Source organism: Glycine soja, chromosome 3 (assembly GCF_004193775.1).
Source record: "Glycine soja cultivar W05 chromosome 3, ASM419377v2, whole genome shotgun sequence".
NCBI lineage: Eukaryota > Viridiplantae > Streptophyta > Magnoliopsida > Fabales > Fabaceae > Glycine > Glycine soja.
In genome coordinates this window covers 146,407-168,496 of record NC_041004.1, presented here as the reverse complement: position 1 = coordinate 168,496, position 22,090 = coordinate 146,407, and the positions used below count along the sequence as shown (strand labels likewise).

Below are 22,090 nucleotides of genomic sequence, written 5' to 3'. Positions count from 1 at the left end.
AGGAGTTCACAAAAACCAAACATTTGACATGGCATAAATCTAAAACATTCTCTCAACAAATATAGTATATACTATATTCTATATAAAAAAATACTAGTTTTTCCTTCGGCTGATACATGGTAAGATATCTGTTACATGGCATGTATAGTTCAACAACTGTAACACAGGAAATAAAATACAAATGTTTTGAGACAAACAACTAAAAAGAATTCAACCTATGTTATAACCAATCTTTGAGACCTGGCATGTCAAATGCCCACAAAACTTAATCCATTTAAGACCTAAAAGTTCACCCATCACATGTGTATTCCATCTTCTCACAAGTTACTGACACAAGAATAAATTAAATAATAAATGTATGAAATGTGTGCAAGAAAAAGACTCATTTGAACACACCTATTCTCAATACTCAATTATATTATCATTTTTTTCTTTCTAAAAATCTTCCTAGCTTTGACTCCTGTTGTTTTAGAAGAAAAAATGTAGGATAAAAGGCGAGGATTTAAAACCCCCAGAATGCTAGCCAGCAATAATAATTGTTAGTCTTTCTTTCATAGATATGCTTTGATTGAGATAGCTCCAAAACAATAGCACCATCTACAAGTAATAAGGAAACCTTTCATCGGCCAGTTTTAGCTCGTTTCATTCCACTGGAATTGAATGGAGATACACTTCCACTTGGTCCGGGACTCTCTTCTCTGAAATTTGAATTCAGCATAGCCAATTCACGCAACTGCTGCCTCTTAATATAGTCCTCAGACTCTTCCTGCATATCAAAAGTTGACAACCAAGAGAAAGTAAATATAAAAATCTCTTCACAACTAAAAGACTAATCAACAAAGTGATTACTGCATGGAAGTTTCTGTGTTTCTGATTTCCAACAATAAGATGGTTGAGTCAGGGAGGGAAGGTATTGTTCTACATACTAGAGCTAGAGAAAAAATGTTTAATTTGCACCATGTTTTAAGATATTTTGCACCAACTTAATCTGCTAGCTTCAAGTGATTCCAACAGAATATTTCAGAAAAAAGGCAAAGGTACAAAAGGTAAACCATCTGAACTTCAACTGAATGCTAATAAATCAACTTAGACTCCTTTGAAGTTCATGCCAAACTTCAGAGAGTAAAATGTGAAGCAGAAACCTTGAATGAGTTTAAATCTAGTCTAGAAACTGTTGTTCATCATTTCAAAGGAATTAACTATTAACTTTAAAAAAATTCAAAACAATGTAAATAAGTCGTTTGTTCACATTTCCTAGGGAAGTTTCAAGCTTTTAAATATGTATACACATTTAGGGATCACAAACTTAATAATACTGGCCAGAGATAAAAGTAAACCTCAATAGCAGTCAGTTCACACAGCATAACCCACAGGGCAGAAGACTACGACACGGTGTGAAGGAACTTACCACAGGTTTGAGCAGTTCTTCTATAATTTCCTGAGCCTGCCGGAGCCTTATGTCAACAATATTAGCAGGTAAATCAGCCTCAATCAAAATATGGAGTTGCTCATTGAGATGCTCATAGCCTGGTCTTCCTCTTAATTTTTCTTCCTTTACGATTGAAAGGATAATAATCTCAGTCGTTACACAAGAATAATATATAGATCAATAAAAATAAGCATCATATTTATTTCACACTTTGCAATATTAGACCTGGAAAGTCATATCAAGGCCTTCATTACCTTGTCTGGATCTTTTATTGAACCCTTTCCTCTAATATACACACGACAACCTGTAGAAGCTTCTACCCGTTTCAGAGAATTGCCTCTAGGTCCCAGAAGCCTTCCAACAAAATTGAACTGATGCGACAAAGAGAAAAGAAAATTTTCAGCTGTCGGATCAAGTAATTGATTTGTCTTTATTAAAATGGAATCGATATATAAGAGCTTACGTTGGGGTATGCATCAACTGGAATTTCCAAGCGCAAAATCCTCTTAACTGTGTATGAACTAGGACTTGCAGGTGCAACTTGCCAGTCCATTGCCATTCCAGGAGTTCCGCGTAATCTCTGTTTAGCAGGGGGGAAAAGGAATAACATTATCTATATATAAAAGCTCAAATACTGCAAGAAAAGAGCATGCTGAAGAGCTAGAACGAGGGACAAAGTCTTTTTGACATTTAAAAAAAGAAAACCAGAAAATAATTTATACTACACATATAATACTCAAAAATGAAAAAGAACCCATAATTAAATAAATTCATGATAAATAAGTCACAGTTTATGCAAATAATCACTGCCTAGGACTCTAGGAGCAATAAGAACATAGTTATGAAGTCAGATGATGGTGAAAATAATAATAAAAGAATGCAGCAAATTAGATATAAAAATTGGCAGAATGTAAACTGGAAAGTCTAATTAAAGAATGGAACACAGTTACAAAGGTATGTAAAGTATGAAGACAAAGGTCAAAATATAGGTAACTTTTTGCGGAATGTTGAAGGAAGAAGGGTTTCAAATCCTATTATGTTTACGAAGCAAAAAATACATTAGAAAATGGGGGAGACACAACTTTACCCCCCAAAAATCCTAAACAGTGTTGTTTCAGGGATAAAAAAATGGGTTTTTGAATCCTCTATCATGATAGTGCCACTATTCTTTCTTTTCTGTAATTTGGAAGCATTTATTTGATTTCTTGACTACTCATCCATCTTCCAATAACATTCCTACTAATAAACATATACATTTTGTTGAAAAGCCACCTTAATTGCAATCACCCCTAGCCAGCCTCTTAGTTGTGGTTGCGGCCTCTTTAGGGGCTGCCTTAATTGCAGCCTCAAGGGTGGTGGTTTAGCCTCACATCGACTATAAATATGACTTAAATAGAATTTATTAAGCTTCGACAGTCCTCACTTTAGAAGCTAGTTTTGTGGGATTGAGTTATGCCCTAAGCCCAATTTCTAAGCCATTTAAAATTCAGTCATGCCCTTTCATTTAACATCCCTTGATTTACCAGGTCGTTCACTAAAATTAACTACATAACCCGGTGCTATCTTAAGTCAGGATCAGGGTTGTATAGCTAACAATGATGTGCCAAATCCCCACCATAAATTTCACTCCCCTGCCCACAACAATTACCCCCAACCCCCCGTCATTTATCTTTTAGATAGTTACATATTAATAAAGAGTTCATGGCTCCACTCCACATCATTTAATCTAATCACAGTGTATCCCAACTCAATTGTTTTGCATATAGTCAATGATGGGGAAACTCAAAAATTCACTTTTCTCTCTTTTCCAAGGTACTTGGCTCACATATAGCCAACATGTTTTGCTTTTACCACGAACAGGATTGACTTTCTTTGCATTCTGTTATTTGACAAAAGTACTACCAAAGGAGTAAGCACAATATATCATGCGATGAATAAACCTCGCATCACAATCCAGGCCATTGGGCTAACTGTTAATGACAACATCTTAGTTAGCATTTTCAAATATAGAAATTAAATAAGCATATGTGAGAATATATACATACACATATATGTGTGTGTGCGTATAACAGTCTTTTACTAGTCATGTAATAATCTAAAGTAGCAAAAACAAAATTCATATCTCCATGAACAGATGATATTCAAACTATGACAAGCATAAATTGAGGTACAAAGTTTGGATGTAGCAGTCACCTCCTGCTGAAGACTATTCCATCCACCCAATCCCGTTCCAGTGACACTTGACATGAGGTTTGAAGAAGCCATAGGACTAGGGCTTCTATGCCGCAGTCTGTCAAAGTCACCAAAACCTTGATTGGACAGCATTCCAGAAACTCTTAATATTTCTGCACATAGAGAGAACTGTTGTAATGAGAAACCCATATGTACTACTTAAAATCATACCCCAACTAAATAGAAAAGAACAATCAATAAATAAATATTTGTATTGTTTTTTGAATAAGATGAAAGAGTAGATATTGTGAAATGAACTATATCAGTAATGAACTTGTCAAAGACCTTCTCTCCTAAAATGTTAAAGTACAAGAAATGATAAATACTTGCCCTTATTAGTTAAAATAGAAATAGATTGCTCCCCTGCTTGCCCCAAATTTTGCTGTTTAGGAGGGGGGTAGTGGGGAAACACATCTACCTCCTTAAAGGTTATAATTTTGGTCACTTTTCCCTTCCCGCTCTTTACCTCTCATCCAATCCAAGCATTAAAAACTCATTTTTCCCAACTTGATAAATCCGAAACCATGCCAAATACTTATAAAATTTTAAATTTCTTATACAGAATACAAGTCAGAAGGATCTTCTTGACTTGTTCCAGTGTAGTCATCAAAACATAAAGCAGGGCACCCGTTCAAACTAAACCCAACAATAAGTTGGAAGTGAAGTGAGTGGCAATGAATTATAAATAGAGAAAGAGAGAGATCCAGAATAGAATAGAAAAGAAAAGAAAGAAACCTTGATTTAAGAGACGACTGCATATGGGAAGGGCTTGCATGAAGGGACCAAGCTTCTGATGCTCTGCCAGCAACTCCGTAAGGTACTGACTGAAAACACAAACAATTCAATTCAGAGTGATTGACTTCAGCCCTAGTTGAAGTTCAAGTGTTCAATAGCATACAAACCTGTCGACTTCTGGGTTGGTTCTAATCTGAGGAGAAGCAGCCCTCACTGGTGAGAAGTTGGAGTTATACAGACCCGACATCGCTCAACCTAAACCTAAACCTAAACCAGACCAGCCGTTGTAGGTTTAGTTTAGTGTCTGTGTCGTGTGTCGTCAAATGCAACAACTATCTCAAATTTACATCCAACAAAACAAATCCTTATTTATTTATTTATTTCCCTTTTAATTAATTAGTATTGCTTAGTTTGTCCACAAACTGCGTTGTGTTACTATAGTAGTGAGAAAATTGGAAACTAATGCTTGAATGAATTAAAGCGGTAAAAGATAGATGGATATTTGTGGTGCAGAGAGGACTATGACAGTTGTTGGAGAGAAGCGAGGTAAAGGAGAAGATTTGACCGTGAAGCATGTGGAGACACGTGTTGGGCATGCAGAGAAACAACACCACAACACAAGGGGTTGTGGGTTGTTGTGTTGAGTAATAATAAAGAATGAAAAAGAGACAAAGCAAAGGAAACTCCAATGGACAACGATTATGATGTTTGCCAAAGCACTCTTGGCTGGATCCACCCTCTCTTTTATCCCACATCTCACCATGTCCTTTCCTAGATAAATATGACTTATGTCACTAGCCACATCTTGGCAAAAACAAATAAATCATGTACTTAATTTTAAAACACTTTCCCAATAAATCCACTAGTTGTCATCTAAATCATTTGAGGTAAATTTTATTTTATAGTAAAATTCTTTAAATAAAACTATTTTTACTCTACCTAAACACTTGGCTATTCAGTATTCACCCCTCCTATTTTATGTTATGTTGGTAATTTGTTTTATGTTGTGTTTTCTTCCCTAGCAACTTCATCTTAAAAAATGAATTTTCATAACAACTTTTCTCGTATAAATTCACAATTCATTTATCATCAAAACCTATACCTTAATTTGTATATTTCTATAAAAATATTTTAATGTTCTTCCCACACTCTGTTTTTTCCCTCACAAACTTTATCTGTAAATTTCACTGTTAAATTTATTACAATTAACTTACTTATAAATCATTTGAAGGAGTTCAAGTAAATAATTAGAAAGGTTATTACAAAGTCTCCATAATACCATTTACAGGCTGAAAGAACTTAAACCAAATAAATTAACATTGCACTTGGATACTCTTGTAACTAGCTATATCTTCCATGGCATCTGCATTCTCTTGGGTCCACTTCATCTCCAGCACTTATTGATGAACACTTCTGTTTTGGAAATAATATCTCAATGAATGCATGCCTACCTATTATGGGGATTAGCAAATCTTCCAACAATGTAATCACTCAAAGGTTTAATGTATATAACATGTTGCAAATAAATTTGCTAATACAGTTTATCCCTTACTCATATATGTCAGTCACACACCCCCTAGATAGCTGCTAACAAGGTTAAAACTGTAACACTCCAACCAATGTTATAGACAACCAATGTTATAGACAGGACACTTACATGTTTGTCCTCCAAGCTAACTTGATACCGACTAAAATAGCAGTAAATTATCCATGAAGAATGAATTTTTTTTCCAATACTAGCCTCAAACACGACATGAACAAAAGACATGTTACACCTCACTATTTTGTGAACTTGTTGGTAACTTGGTATTATAGGAATACCTTAACAAATTTGTTTATAAACCACACTTTGATGTATAGGGACTAAAAACAATAAATTTAATATTTTTTAATAGAAAATTATCACAAACTTTTAAAAAATACATAATGTCATGATAAAAAATTCAAAATATATAATCTATATAAATTACATTTATCTTTTATGCATTTTTATATTTTGAAAATATTTTTTTAATTTTTTTCATTGCCAATATTATAAAAAAATTAAAAAGATAAATCAATATTTTTCCTATATCATTTTACATTTATTTACAAATAAATAAATAAAATATGCTGTGGTAGGCAATGCTGCAACAACAACGTGACATGTGCATCCACCACCAATTTGTATATATGTATATATAATATAAAAAAGAAAATCACATTTTTTTATAAAGAAAGTGATTTTACCAAAAACTAATCTTGATACTGAGTTCAATATGAAGAATATTAGTGTGTTACTTAAATTTCTTACTAGGTTGATTAGAATTTTATCTCATTCAAAGGTACAAAAGCCCATTAGATGAGATGGAGGGTTGCTTTGTTGGTTGGTTCCATGTGGCATCAGAAAAAGCATGGAATTTCGGAACTTAAGTGCCATTGCCCGCATGTTTAAAATAGAAAAATTGATAAGGTTTGCATGTTATATCATGAGAAATATATGCATTCAAATCATGCACATAGTTTTGATTTCTCATGTACATACATATTGTGTCGCTGGGACGATTATTTTCAATAAAAAATATTTTTATAAAAAAAAATTCAAATTTTCTTAGATTAAAAAATGATTTTACAAAAGCAGCTTTTATACTAAATATTAAGCAAAAAAACACAATTCTGCTGGTAGTCCTGTAGTTTTGCCATGAAACAACAATATGTAATAGTGCTTCGTAGCCATGTAGGAACCCGCATTGGGTATAACTCCGAAAAAACTCATCTTACAGAAACATCCTTTGTCTACACATCGGTTAAATTTCCTCAGCATGGGCCCTGTATTTTTTATCCCTGGTATCAGAACAAAAAACAAAAAACGCCATAAACGGATCAAGCTGATTAAACGCAGAATTTCCCATTAGTGTAACTAATGCAAAAAAAGCATACGCATAACTTACATGTGAGTCGAGAAGAACAATCTCAAAGGCATAATACTTCTTTGGATCATTTAGAGGAAACATGTGCCGAGATTGAATTACACTCGCCTTAAAATTCCAAGACTGCTTACCAGAATGAACATCTCGGGGCTGATCAAACACGGTAGCCATTCTGATATAAGAAAGCACAATAAGCATGAGGGGGATGATGAAAGGCATGTGTGATTGCAAATGCATGCATTGTTCCTTTATAGACCAGCAATCTGTCCAACATATCCCCTCCAATGCACAGTTCGAAAATTTCTGAGAGAGAGACAAATAACTCAACAAATTCCAATGTCAGATGACAAGATATGTCCAGTTTGAGACTTCCCTAGGGAATGTAAACAAACGACTTATTTACATTATTTTGAATTTTTTAAAAGCTAAATAATTAATTCCTTTGAAATGATGAACAACAGTTTCTAGACTAGATTTAAAGTCATGCAAGGTTTCTGCTTCACATTTTACTCCCTGAAGGTTGGCATGAACTTCAAAGGAGTCTAAGTTGATTTGTTAGCATTCAGCTGAAGTTCAGATGGTTTACCTCTTTTGTACCTTTGCCTTTTTCCTGAAATATTATGTTGAAATCACTTCAAGCTAGCAGATTAAGTTGGTGCAAAATATCTTAAAACATGGTACAAATTAAACATTTTTTTCTCAAGCTCTAGTATGTAGAATAATACCTTCCCTCCCTGACTCAACCATCTTATTGTTGGAAATCAGGAACAGAGAAGCTTTCATACGGTAATCACTTTGATTAATCTTTTAGTTGTGAAGAGATTTTTATATTTACTTTCTCTTGGTTGTCAACTTAGACAAACACACGGCCAACCAGTGCAAAAAAACAAAAATAACTTAGGATCTACCGTAAATGGCCTCCAACCAAATCCAGCCAAATATAAAGTGATAATGTCAGTTTAAAAATATCAACCAATAAATCAATTTAGCATCACTTCTAAAATAATCATTATTAAAATCAACAAGCTTATCATACACAAAAATTTATAAGTAATGACAGTACAAAAACCCTCTACACTATTGGTGCGTATCCGAATTGTTCTAATTTTATTCTACATAATCTCATCCTTTCCATTCTGCTTCAGCTATTTCATGACACCTGCAAGTTTGGATTGGACCTTCTTAAGGATATTTATTAGGCCCTGCAGTTGGGCCAGAAAGCACCCCAACATGCACCTACATCTTCCGATTCCCATGAAACCCCACCTTCAAAGTATTTGATCTCTAGCACTACGACTGAGAGAGTAATAAAAGCTTCATTAATGCTCAATGCAGCCCCTGAGCGCTTCTACAAACTCTCTTCACGATTCCAACCCAGTTTTATCATCTCTCGTTCAACCTCCCACGTCCACATGTCACCCACAATGATGAACTTAATGACTCCTTCAGCGCTTTTTTTCAATATTGTCTCACTCTCCAACAAGCTCTCCAACTTAACTCTCAATTGGTTCTCACCTCTGCGCATAGTTTGCTCTTCTTGGCCACCAAGCTCATAGCCGTTTAGGCCCACTTTGACTTTCTCTCTGACGCTGGCCAAGTGTTCGATGCAATCCCTCCTTTTGAGGGACTGCACAATCCTCTTTTGTGGAACTCCATTATCAGAGCCAATGTCTCTCACGGGTACCATGAACATGCGCTTGAACTATCTGTTTTCATCTAGACAAAACTGTAGCCAGGAAGTTTAAAGGCAATTCTCTTATCTATCACCTCCCTTAACCTCTCTGCGTCCTTAAATCTCCCAACACCAACCAGAATATTGGACATAAGAACATAATCCCCACCATGTCCTCTCTCCATCTCCAGTATTTTATTGGTCACCCTCTGACCAATTTCAACATTGTTATGAACACTGCAAGCACCCAGCAGCGTCCTCCACATCACAGCATTGGCAACCTCATGAGGTACCTGTAAAGCAACCTTTTCAGCTTCTTCTAACCTCCCAGCCCTCCCCAGCATATCTATCACACAACCATAATGCTTGATGTCTGGTACAAGGCACCAATCCTTTACCATTTTAACAAAAAAATTGATCCCCTCCTCAACCAGCCCGCCATGACTACAGGCACTCAAAACACCAAGGAATGTCACATGGTTCGGCCTCAGCCCAGTCTTCTCCATGCTTTCAAAACTCTCTAGAGCTTCCCTCCCCATCCCATTCATTGCAAAACCAGAGATAGTTGAAGTCCATGATACCAAATTCCTCCTCTGATCAGGTATCTCCTGAAAGAATCTACTCATACTAGCTATGCATCCACACTTGGCATACAAGTCAAGTAATGCATTTGTAATGCGTACATCAAAGGCATTGAAGCCTCTTTTCTCTACATAAACATGAACTGATTGGCATATCTTAATACACCCGATATTTGCAATAGCTGGAAAAATGGTCAAAAGAGTAACTTCAGTAGGTTCTATGCCATCAACTTCAATCATTTTCCTAAACAAAGTTAAAGCTTTGATGGGTTGATTCCTTCGTGTGTATCCATCAATAACAAGAGTCCATGACACTACACTCCGAGCAGGCATCTGATTAAACACGGAACAAGCAAGTTCAACCTCACCCCATTTAATCAAACCAGTAATAAAAACATTCCAACTAACTAAGTTTCTGTGCTGCATTTCGTAGAACACCTGTGCTGCTTCAACTAAAAGGCCCGAACTTGAGTACATTTGCAGCAGCCCAGTTTTCACATAGACATGAAACTGAAAACCAACCTTGAAAACAAGGGCGTGGAGCTGAGTCCCAAAGTGGGTGTAATTTGGGTTGGCAGAAGCATGGCAGAGGAAGGCAAAAGAGAAGGTGTCCAGGGAAGGGTATGTCAAGAAAGTGTGGCAATGTTGGGTGTATGTGAAGAAGTGAAGAGCTTCGTGGGGATAAGGGCCAAAAGAGTAACAACGGATGACGTTGTTGAAGAGGAGTAAACAAGTGAGGGTGTTGTGAAAAGGGTTGTAGAAGAGGCCAGAGGTGATGATGTGAGAGTGGACTTGTTGGAGAGGTTGGCGTTGAGAAGGGTCTCTGAGAAGAAGGGAGAGCAAGTGTTGTGGGTGTTTGGGTTTGGGAGAGGATGAAGCATACGGAAAACGGGGAGAGATGGTGGTTGTGGATATGGTTGCTTCTGCTACACAACCTGGAAGTGAAAGAGGTTGCCTCAGTTTCAAGAGTGGCATACCAAGCATAATCATGCAATGGCCATTGGCAATATATATTGTATTTCATTCACAATTTCCAATATTTTTACCATCTTTCTCCATCTGCTATAAAAATTCTGTGAAACTCAATTTAAATGTTCTAATTGCTGAAAATGAGAGGATAAATGAATGTACCAGAAGAGAAACGGCAAAGAGTATTGGCGAACAAGTTCAGTGCTGATGAAGCAGTGCGACTTCTCCACAGTGACACAGCCATTTCAAACCTGTAATGCCTAGGGATTCAGGGTCCATTTGCTTTATAATTGTAAAATTTAGTAAAACAAAGTGATTCTTTTAGAGATTTTGTGTAAAGGAGAAGTTTACACTTGGTTATAATTATAAAATAATACTTTACCCTGAAAAGTGATTTTAAGTTAACCAGAAAAAAAAAAAAGCAGTAAGCCAATGTCAACTATAACAACAATCCAAGAAATTGTCATCTTCTCGCAAGGACTTTCTGATTGGAAGAATGATGATGTTGCAATGTGGTTTGCTTACGTACGTTCTGTAAATCAAAGAAAGGGATATAACATGAGCAAGAATGTAAAGGACCAATTAAGAGAAAGTGTGCAGTTACGTACTAGGTTATAGTAGTCACCCTTCAACTTGCTATGTAACCATTAATCAATGGCACTGAAACACGTAATGTAAGAGAAAATATCAAAAACGTTCACCAAACATTATTAAATTGATTGTACAATGATTTGGAATCACATATATCACATATAGTTGCTAAAAGCGCATGTGTCCTTCACCAATTTGAAAATGCTTTCCTTCAATGAGTTAAATTATGCTTGAAGGTGTTGTAGATTAAGATATATAACAATATAGAGATGAAGTTATGCCCTGAGAGATAATTGAGTGAGAGAGAATGAAAAGGAAATAAAAAATTAGTGATGGGAGAAGGTTTCCCAAAAAGAGTGGAGAAAAAATAGTAGAAATTTTTAGATTTGTATAGTTATTTTTTATTTATTAAGGGCATAAGTCTTATAATAAGAGAGACTAAGAAGTAATTACTAATATGCATATTCCCTTTATCTAATGTTATTATAGACGTCATAGATTACAGAATGTATTATTAAATTGTTTTGAAAAACATTAAGCAAAAATTATAAATGTATCATGGATTTTTAAAATTTTAATTTACGTTTTATCATTGATAAATAATGTTTCATTAATTTAATTAATTATTTTTTTTACATATTTTCGATTTATATTTCACCTATTTATAAATTACAAATTTTAATAAAAGGAGAAAATAAACAAGGACAAAACTCTTTAATTTTCATGACCTGGTAAGTTCTATATATGAAGTTATTTAGACATGATTATGGACATTATTTGAATTGTTGCTACTCATTGTTAATGTGACATTAGAGCTAATTTGTTAGTGTGATATTCTTTATGGGTTTAATAAAATCCTAAAAGGTCTACGACATGCAATCTAGGAAAGTTCCCCAGACCCATGATGTGACTTTTAAGAGAAGACATTTTACTTTTCACACTTCTTTTATAATTTTCATAAAAGATATTTCTGTCAAAGAAAATTACAAAAAAATTGGTAAAAAGTGCGAAGAGTTAAAAAGGAAAGTGAATAGCACAGGCCTATATAATCTGATTCCTATTTAGTATTTATATAAAACACATGCATGTCTGAGCAGGATTTGGAACTTGTTATAGACCAGGATAAAAAAAATGTCTGATCGACCATGTTAAACAATTGTCACTTCTTTATAGAATGAGCACTTAAATCAGTATAAAAAATTAGAACAAGACTCCGTGATACATTTTCCTCCATGATTTAACACAGATCCGCTATGCAAAAAATCCCCGGTCCGCTGGATTTCTAAGTACTAAGAACGAATAAAATTACTAAACCAATATCACATTCAAGTTTCAAATAATGAGAAAGTTCCTGATAGTTGCTTTATCAAATTAATATTTAATTTATAGCTAGTAAGAAATTTTATCAATTAGTATTAAACAAGAAACTTTTTCTAACAATTACCATATATCATTTGCAGTAATAATCATACTACCGCATATTATTTGACTGACATTACAAACGAAAACTGAAGTCATTTGAAATAAGAAACTGGAGTCCGCTTCACTTCAAACATTCATGCTTATTTCAACTAAAGACTGAAATTGAAATAGCTCGATACCGCCAAAGTTGATAGTTATCCAAATTAAACTGCAACAGAAATACACCCATAGAGCACCAAAAGCACAAAAAGGGAACTTCAAGGATAAAAGGAAGTGCACAGGTGTGTGATCCATGTACAACAAGTGCAAGAATCATTACCTTGAACAAACAAAATTTGTTGGCGAACCAAGAAAAAAACAAAAACAAAAAGTCACTTTTTTCTCAGTTGGGTTTCTCACTTCCCCCCTACTCACTCCAAAATATAAAAATTTATGGCACAACACTTCCCGCAAGAATTTTGATGGCAAACCTTTTTCTCCTGAACTAATTAATTTCCAGAGCTTCAAACAAACTCTATTTGCCTTTTCTTTTTTTACCATTTTTACCAAACTTTTTACCCTTTGTCGACTTGCTCTTTATATAAGAAACCCTGTTGGCTTTTGTCTGCCTCTCCTTTCGAATTTGATCCATATCTTTGATCTCTGAACGCACATGAGCATTGGGCATTGAATGCTGCTTCTTGCTGCCTTTAAAATTCCTACGACCTCTTTGGTAAGATCCTGTATAACATGAATGCATAAAGTTTCTGCGTTTAGCTTTTATACTAGCAAAAATATCCTACAACCATACATCATTCTTTGACATTACCAACCAGCAGTTACAACGCGCACAACTATGTACTAGAAATTTGAGAAACATGACAGAATATGTGAGAATTTTTAAAAAAATGAGATTCAGGATTTTGATGAAAGGGATTAGTTTATTTAAACAAAAAAAAAAACTACAACCAATTTCTAAAGAAGGCAAAACACATATATGGGCATTTTACATGCAAATGCCGAGATAAATCTTAATGAGGAAACAATATAACAGTGTTCATCAAACATAAAAATCAAAGGGGGAAGCAAACTAAGTACCTGCCAAACTTGTTGATTCCTGAGAATCACCATCATTATTTGTCCCTTTAAGTGATATCCTACCATGTGAGCGTTCTTTCCACTTCTTATATATACCAGTCTTGTTTGCCTTTGTTTTTGCACCACTCTCTGTCTTTATCTATACTCGAATAGAAAATATAGATGTTAATATGTTATGTCCTAATTCTTACAGGTAGGTGAATAAAATAATCTCATCTTGCCTTGTAAGTACCAACATAAACGATGGGGCCTTATAAATATTGTACCTTTCCATTTGCAGCAACACGGTCACCATTGTTTAACTTGATGTACTTTTTACCCCTCTGACACCAAAAGTTTTATGAGATAAATGACAATTTTTCAATATATATATAATTTCAAAATTAGCTTTTTTGTCTTCTTTTATAGTTCAACTACAACTTTAGCATTACCTTATCCCAGTGATACATAGATCTTTGTTTCTTAATGCCAGTACCATCATCTGCCACTAGATCAAGGACAGCTGCTTCCAATCTAAAAATATTGAACATCATTAAGACCAAAGCCGAACAAGCAAAAGCTAAAACCATTAGAAAGTATGGTATGGTATGTTCAAAGTCACTATAATATAATAGCAAACAAATTAAACACCAAAGCGCAAACACAATCAGCCAAAAGTTTTATAGTTCCAGCTTTTTGGTTCTGAACTAATGATTTATAATATGGGCCAGCAGGATGTTTTGGTTCACACTAACCCCCCACCCACCAACAAAAAATAGCAAATACCTAAACAATTAATAAAAGAAAAAAATACCTATTAGAAGCAAAGTCTTCATTAGCTTTTACTGTAAGGCCAGCCTCCATATGCTGAGAATGATAGCAAGGGACAAGTTATATAAGTAGCCAACTTTTTAGTTTCAAAAGTATAACCATCACAGAATATAGTATATATCTGTATGATGAACTATGTAATTCAGATAAATATAAATAATAGTAATACAGGTAGTGACTTACTTGATTTTTTGGTATTGAACTTATATAGTGATCCTCATCCTTGAAACTTTGGGGCTTCCTCTTAGAACCACGTGCTGCTAAAACTCAAGTAACAGAATAAGAAATTAATCATTACATTTTATCTTCCCCTTCTAGTCTTTCACTCAAAAAAATCCTAATAAAGCATACCCAAGTAAGAAATTTTCTATCAATTTTAACCGACAATTCTTACAATGACCCAATCTTAACTGCTAAGAAAGAAGTAATAAGGTTGAGGCACTATGTTCTTTCAACTGTGACACTAGAAAGGCACTTGCTTGATAAAACATATCAAGTCAAGGCCAAGTTAGACAGAGCTTCCATCTTCTAGAATCGAGTATATTAAACTATTATCTGTCATAGTTATAAAAATGAATTTACAGTTATAGGTAGTAATTGTCAGTGACTATCCTTAGAGGGTATAAGGTCAACTCAATACAGTGAAAGCAAGCAATTAATACAACCATCAGACTACTCTGCCAGCCTTGTTATTAATATTTTGGTAGTTCCTTTTTTTGTCATTAATCAATTATATTCAATAGTAATCTTCAATTATTATATTCAATAGTGATCTTTTTCCCCTTTCTTTTGATATTTCTCTTTTGCTAAAGCCTATGACATGTTCTTGAAGTATAGAAATCACCCTAACCACATATCTACATCTTTGGTTGAAATAGAAACTAGACTGACCATGATTAACAAATAACATAAAACCAAGCATAAGACACTTACTTAAATCAAGGGTATAAAATACTTTATGATGAAAACCATTCACTTTACAAACTGAAAAATACAACGATCAAACTTAAGGAAAGTTCAATGACAATAAATGAAACAACACCTTTTCTTCCTTTCTCCATGGAAGGACTGATTTCTGATTGAATTTCCTCCTGCAAGGAACAAAGTATGAACATATATATCCCCAAGAAATGAATATATAGAAAACAAAATCCAAAATAAAACTAACAACTAGATTGATTCCAATCAGTCAGCAGAACAAGGCATGTTTTCTAAAAAAGGAGTTTGAATTGTCCAAATCCAAATTACAACAATAGCCACATACCTTTTCCTTATTACTCTTAGACTGCTGCTGTTCACGAACCAAATTTATAATATTCTCATGAATGGCTCTTTTCCTTTTCATCACATCGACCCATTGGCCAGAAGGGCCCTGCAATTATTGAGAATCATTTAGGTAAAGTAGAAAGACAACAATACATACATGCACATCATATGGATAATGTATTTAGAAGTAGAAATCCACCTGTAACATATTGAATTAGACTAAAATATGGGATTCTAAAATGGACATAATATGTATAGTGTATTAAAGTAGAAATCCACCTGTTGATGCTTTGATTTAGCTGCTTCCCCTTCAGCTTCCAAAATAGTCTGCTTTGGCCTGATATTGAATTATTAAAGTAGTGCAACTATAAAATATACTGAAAGAATGTAAGTAAAAAGGATATCAGCATAATTAGCATAATCTTGCACTCACCTAAACTTTTTCAAATGCTCAGAAAATGCAAGTGCCGTTAACTCCCCTGTTTCCAACACATTCATGAACATTGGATGCAGCCCTTCATGAGGCAAATCCTTTACTCTTCTAATGGACTCCTTTGCGGGTAAGGGTTTTGTTTTTGAATATAAACGAAATGCATTTTTACAGGTTCTCTGCAATAATTCCAGTTCCGCAGAAGTATCAATAATTTCCCTAACTCTGTCTGAAACAAGGTCGATGACTTTTTGTGGGAAACGACCATAAATGGTTTCTCTATTTGCCATTGCCTGTTCACATCTAGACATTACTCCATCCATATCCTGCAAGAACTCTTCTTCGGTGGGAGCAGGTTTGATTGGTTTCGAAAGAAACAAATGAAGATCCAAAAGGTAAGCCATATCCTCAGGAGTCACAAAAGAATATGCAGTCCCAGTTCGACCAGCCCTTGCAGCCCTTCCAACTCGATGGACAAATATTTTAGGCTTGGGGGGAAAGTCCCAATTGATAACATTATCAAGTAATGGAATGTCAATGCCCCGGGCCGCAACATCTGTCACAATCAACAACATTGTCTTTCTAGCCCTAAACCTCGATACATGGATTTTGCGAGCATCTTGGTCCATGTCGCCATAACACACAGATGGCTCAATACCCTCTTCGCGAAACAAAACATTGAGAAACTCCACATGATGCTTGGTGGACACAAAAATCAATGTCTGCTGATCAGAACCAATGTGCTCCCGAACCAAATAGAGCAAGGCGGAGTACTTCTCCTCCTGCCTCAAAGTGAAGAAGGCAAGCTTCAAGTCAGGGCTAATTCTAGTTTCTAAGTCAAGGCGGACAAGCTGAGGGTCTCTCAAACCAGCCTTGGCAAATTCAGCAAGGGCACTGGGCAGTGTGGCACTGAAAAGCAAGGTCTGACGGTTCTCCCCGAGCTGAGCAAGAATCTGATGCAACTGCTCGGCGAAACCCATGCCAAATAAACAATCAGCCTCGTCGAAAACAACATACTCGACGCTGCGCAATGACATGTCATCAACCTCAGACAAATGGTGCATGAGCCTACCAGGAGTGGCAATTATGATGTCAGGACTCTGAGCTAATTCCTCAAACTGAATCTCCATACTATCTCCACCAACTAACAAACTAACACGAAGGTCTGATCGAAAGAAAAAGAAAAAAAACAGAATAAAATGAAATGAAATCAAAGAAACAGAAAATGAAAAAAAAAAAAAGTTGAATTGAAGGTGGACCTGTGAAGTGGCCAAGCTCTTTGGTGAACTTGAGAGTCTGAAGGGCCAAGTCCCTGGTAGGGGATAGAATGAGGGCTCTGACACCAGACTGAGGGATATGCTGGTTGAGGCGGTGAAGCATGGGGACAAGAAACGCCGCCGTTTTGCCAGAGCCAGTGCGAGCCATGGCAACGACGTCGGAGCCAGAAAGGATGAGGGGCATGGTCTTCCGCTGAATCGGAGTGGGCACTTTGTACCCTTTGCGCTTGATTCCTTTGAACACATTGGGATTCAGACCAAGTGATTCAAAACCCCCAGATTTTGCATTCTTATTCATCTTCTTCTTCTTCGTCGCTTCGCGTCCCATCTTTCGTCTTAGGAGCTATACCTGTATCTAAGAGGAACGGCTTCGAGTTTCATCCCCCAAACCCATATAAGTAGGGTTTTATACTATTCACTTTCATTTCACCAGTTTTATTTTAACAAGCGGAAACAGCGTCTGTCTTCGTATTTTTACTGCACTATCGTGCTTTTTGCCTTCAAATTATTATTTTTTTTATCTTATAGTACTGTAAATTAATTAATGTGTATTACAGTAATATAAATAAATTAAATTATATAAAAAATTAAAAATTTACAAATATTACATACATAAAATTCAAAATAAAAATACATGTATTTATATTCTGTTATCATATTTATTTATTGTTCGTACGTGTGTAGTTGATAATTATTTTTAGTTAACTATAAAAAAAATATCAATAAAATAAAAATAGTAAACTTGAATAATTTTAGATTTTTATCTTGAAAAAAATTTCTCAAATGATTATACTTATCAATAAATTTTTAATATTTTTTATTTTTAAATTTGAGAATCTCAACAGAACAGAAATAAGTTAATACTATTTATCATATTAGTTTCACCTATCTTCAACTCAAATATATTTCCTTTTAATTTTATCTTATAGTTTTTTTAAGATATGCTTTTTATATTTAATTAAAAATCTCAACGAAAATAAGTTCTCATTTAATGTATAAGTTTGCTCTAATCTCATGAAATACAGTCTCTTTTAATAAAGAAGAATAACAAAAATAATTATATTAAAAATGGGGAAAATATAGAGAGATTGAATAATTATATGTTTAATAACATATTTTTAATAATTTTAAAAAGGAAAACATACATATTTTAATTTCTTTAGAATTTTAAATATTTTTTGTTATCTAAATTTTTTCATTTTAAAAATTTCAACTTAGATAAACTGAAAAAAGAAAATCCAACAACGTACAATCTTATTCATTAGTACTGATAAGTTAAAAGGAGAGCAATAGATAAGGAGCTGTAGTTAATTTTGATTTTAAAACTACTCATTTATTATTTTCATATTTAATTGGGCCAAGTAAGCTTTGTATGTTGTAACTACCCATTTTTTTAGATCAAGTAACATGGTCTCTTTGAATTATCATGAATTAACAATAAAATGATGTCATATATATATATATATATATATATATATATATATATATATATATATATATATATATATATATATATATTAAAATTGTAAAATGAAAAAAAAAAAAAAAAAGATCCCCACAAGAATAAGATAGAGGAAGAAAAGAATAAAAGTTGCAAGTGTGTGGAAATAAAAAAAAAAAAAGGAAAACTAAGGAATTTCAAACTGGATGCATATATCTATGTCAACTCAACCCTTATTGAGTTTATTTTTCATGTCTTTATTGTCAACACAAAATCCAAAATCTTTTCTCGAATATAAAGCTTTCAAAACATTTGCAGAAAAACCAATCTTTTTCTTTAAATTTGGGGTTGGACTCACCAAATCAAATGTTTACACCTGTAGTAAGAACCAGAGAAAATAAATATTTTTTCATTAGCAACAACAAAATTATTATAGAAAATAAAAATTAGATCAAAATTATTATAAAGTAAAAAATATATAAATGCTGCATATATGAATGTGACGAATGAGGAAAATTCACTCATTGAATGAGTCGGTTATGGTGAATCCGTGAATGATTAAAGGGTAAAATCTCTACGTATGCAAGAATTCTCTGAAGTCATGAAATTTCCTTGTGCAGTGTCATCATTTTGTGAACAAATTCAACTATGATATTCCTTCCTTTACAACTGCCCCCGCCACTGTCAAAATTTGGCCACAGCCATGAATGGGGAACTTAAAAAAAAAAAAAAGGAGAAGTAAGGCCAGAAGGATGAATAAATGGAAAAATGTCCATTTGGGTGGAAAAAAAAACACATTACATTTTGTGCAATGATAATCACAAATGAAAAGGAAAGATGAAAATATATCATATTCAGAGCTTCTCTGTTGACTCCATCCTACTTCCATCTCCATAAGTTATCTTGTATGGGAAAGGAGACTCCTTGGATCTTCTCTGTTTTGTTGTTTCAACATCCGCTTCCTTGGACCATGTTTTCTTCTCATTTTTTCTTCCCTATAAAAGTTGTGTATAAAAGTATATTTAAAAAAGAAAAAAAAATAATACTGAAATCTCGAAAAATATCTTTTCCATTTTCATTTCTTTCACCTAATCACTCTTTTACTGTTTATGCAATTAAATAATAAAAAGAATTATTTTTCTTTCTTATCTCATAACCTAACAAATCATCCGGTTTCTGTTTTTTTTTTTCTAAACAAAAAAACTACCCTAAGCCTAGTGGATAACGCCTACAAGATCATGATCAATTAATTCACATATCTCAATACTGATACTATTACCAGGTTTGACATTTTTTTTATATGATATTCCCCAAGGCCAAACGCAAATCATGGGTGTTCTGTCATTGCTAAGCATGTTGATGCTAGAGATGTTGAGATTACTGCAGGTAAGTTACTCTGCAACGTTCGTCTACTCAGTTTGATATTCTACCAGCTAATTACTTTTTTTGACATTCTACTAGTTGTATTGTACATTAAAGAGAGCAGCAGATGCAGATTTTCTGAGATTGATAGGCGTTGTACCTATAGATCTTTGTCCCTTGAGGAGGATAAGTCAATATTTTCAACAGTATATGGAAAATTGATACTGCTTGAGCATGTGAGTGATCATACATTGTTGTTATTTTTCTTATGTATATATGATATAGGTAAGTGAGCATGATATTGGCTACAAAGACAGCTTGATGTTGTTTGCCAAAGATTTAGGACCCACTGCACAAAATATAGCTAAAAGGAAATTACTTGGATGTGAAATTCGTACAGTATCTACTTCTGCTCCATGCAGACCAGATACTTCTAATGGAAGGGAAAAGGTTGAAGGGACATTGAATTCTGGTCCTTAGGGTGTCATAAAGAGTTCCCAAACAAGAGTTTATGTTTTGATTCATCCTATTCGCAAGCTTGTGCTGAAGATTTTACTTACTCAGATCAAGGGTCCAAAGAAACTGGTAAGAAGTCTGGGAGGATGTTATTGGACAGATCAAAGTTGGTTAATCAAGAAAATCTATCAGTTTCAGTCCTAGAGAATTCTTAAGCTAGTATTGTGTTAGACTCAAGGTTAGAAAACAGTTGTGTGCTTCAATCTCAACCAGCTGGGGCCATAGAAAGTACTGATGTTTCAGGAAACAATTTCATGTTTGGTTCAAAGTGTGTAATGGGTGATCGTGAAGTAACAACTGAGATTAGTTGCTCATCTGATCAGGCCATGAAATCAGACCAAACTGTGCCGCCGGCTTCTAATTTTGTTTTCAATCTTCCTTATTTGAAGACACGACTTAATCAGATAAATTCCTCAGATCGAGCAACATAGGTTCTTACAACTGCAACAGGATTCTAGTGACAAGATGAGACCCTTTTCTGCTCCAGTGAGTTATCAGGGAGTTTTGATCCGTAATCCTCCAACTAATTTGCACACTACCATTTGCAGTCACAATCAGCCTAACACTAGTCATTGAATAATAATCAGTAATAGCTCACAAACGTGAAAGCTGAATACGTTTAAATTAATACAAATTTCTCGCAACTTTTAGAAGAATTAATTCACAAACAAAATCATGTACCATTAGAAAGTACAAGATCGATCCTATTAGAATCAAGTGTCAAGATGATTATTAATATTTTAATAGTACACTGCCATTTGTGTTGTGTTTTGTAGAGTATTTCAAATGGTTCATGTCCCATATTATTTGGTTTTCTTTACCTTCAAGTGCTTATAGACTTTTCAAACAAGCAAGTAGCATATGTAGGCTTGTATGCCTGGTTGACTTTTTATTTTCACTGTTATTAATTAGTTTATTTATTTTTAGAATTTGTTTTAATTTTGAAATTGAGCTTTATATTAATTATATGAAAACCTGTGAATTTTAAATGGCCATTTTTTACTTGGTCTTCCATCCGAAAACGTGGGTTAATGGATGGAGCTACCCAATATATATTCACATTAAGTTAATGGGCGTATATTAAGCTTAGAAATAATGCACGGAGCCTATAATAATTTCTAGTTGTTTAAAATGAATGTACACGAGTTAAATAAAAATATTGGATGCATTAAACTCAGCTCATATATGATGATAAGGAAAAGGAAAGTAAATAAAAAAGAATGTTGAGATTTAAAATGAATGATGGGAAAGGGAGGGGTGGGAATTGGTGGTACGAATCCTACGTTCAAGGAGGCATGGAGGCACCAGCCACTTGTGAGTTAGATTTAAAATGGGAAAGGGTTGGTTAAGAGTTGAAAGTAAGTTGGAAGG

General features: G+C 34.3%; 3 protein-coding genes across 4 annotated transcripts; all 3 read right to left on the bottom strand.

Moving 5' to 3' along the window:
- Positions 1–47: 47 nt before the first annotated feature.
- On the bottom strand, positions 48–4,912 carry LOC114405666 (KH domain-containing protein At2g38610-like). Its single transcript, XM_028368112.1, has 7 exons — positions 4,564–4,912; positions 4,397–4,485; positions 3,623–3,774; positions 1,893–2,009; positions 1,684–1,800; positions 1,409–1,552; positions 48–766 (listed from the first exon to the last, which is right to left on the bottom strand). The coding sequence occupies exons 1-7, from the start codon at positions 4,641–4,643 to the stop codon at positions 620–622; spliced, it is 846 nt and encodes a 281-aa protein (XP_028223913.1). The 5' UTR covers positions 4,644–4,912; the 3' UTR covers positions 48–619.
- A 2,090-nt stretch (positions 4,913–7,002) lies between these two features.
- Positions 7,003–11,059, bottom strand: LOC114405665 (pentatricopeptide repeat-containing protein At1g09220, mitochondrial-like). Its single transcript, XM_028368111.1, has 4 exons — positions 10,910–11,059; positions 10,690–10,778; positions 7,327–10,493; positions 7,003–7,219 (listed from the first exon to the last, which is right to left on the bottom strand). Exons 2-3 carry the CDS (start codon positions 10,769–10,771, stop codon positions 9,022–9,024), a joined length of 1,554 nt encoding a protein of 517 aa, XP_028223912.1. The 5' UTR covers positions 10,772–10,778; positions 10,910–11,059; the 3' UTR covers positions 7,003–7,219; positions 7,327–9,021.
- A 1,583-nt stretch (positions 11,060–12,642) lies between these two features.
- Positions 12,643–17,845, bottom strand: LOC114405664 (putative DEAD-box ATP-dependent RNA helicase 29). 2 transcript variants are annotated; one of them, XM_028368109.1, is made up of 11 exons: positions 17,383–17,845; positions 16,127–17,288; positions 15,973–16,030; positions 15,692–15,799; positions 15,470–15,518; positions 14,611–14,687; positions 14,411–14,463; positions 14,049–14,130; positions 13,884–13,940; positions 13,618–13,756; positions 12,643–13,260 (listed from the first exon to the last, which is right to left on the bottom strand). In XM_028368109.1, the coding sequence occupies exons 1-11, from the start codon at positions 17,726–17,728 to the stop codon at positions 13,055–13,057; spliced, it is 2,337 nt and encodes a 778-aa protein (XP_028223910.1). In that variant the 5' UTR covers positions 17,729–17,845; the 3' UTR covers positions 12,643–13,054. The 2 variants fall into 2 exon arrangements, with proteins under 2 accessions (XP_028223910.1, XP_028223911.1); XM_028368110.1 differs by having other exon boundaries at positions 14,611–14,684.
- Between the last annotated feature and the right edge of the window lie 4,245 nt (positions 17,846–22,090).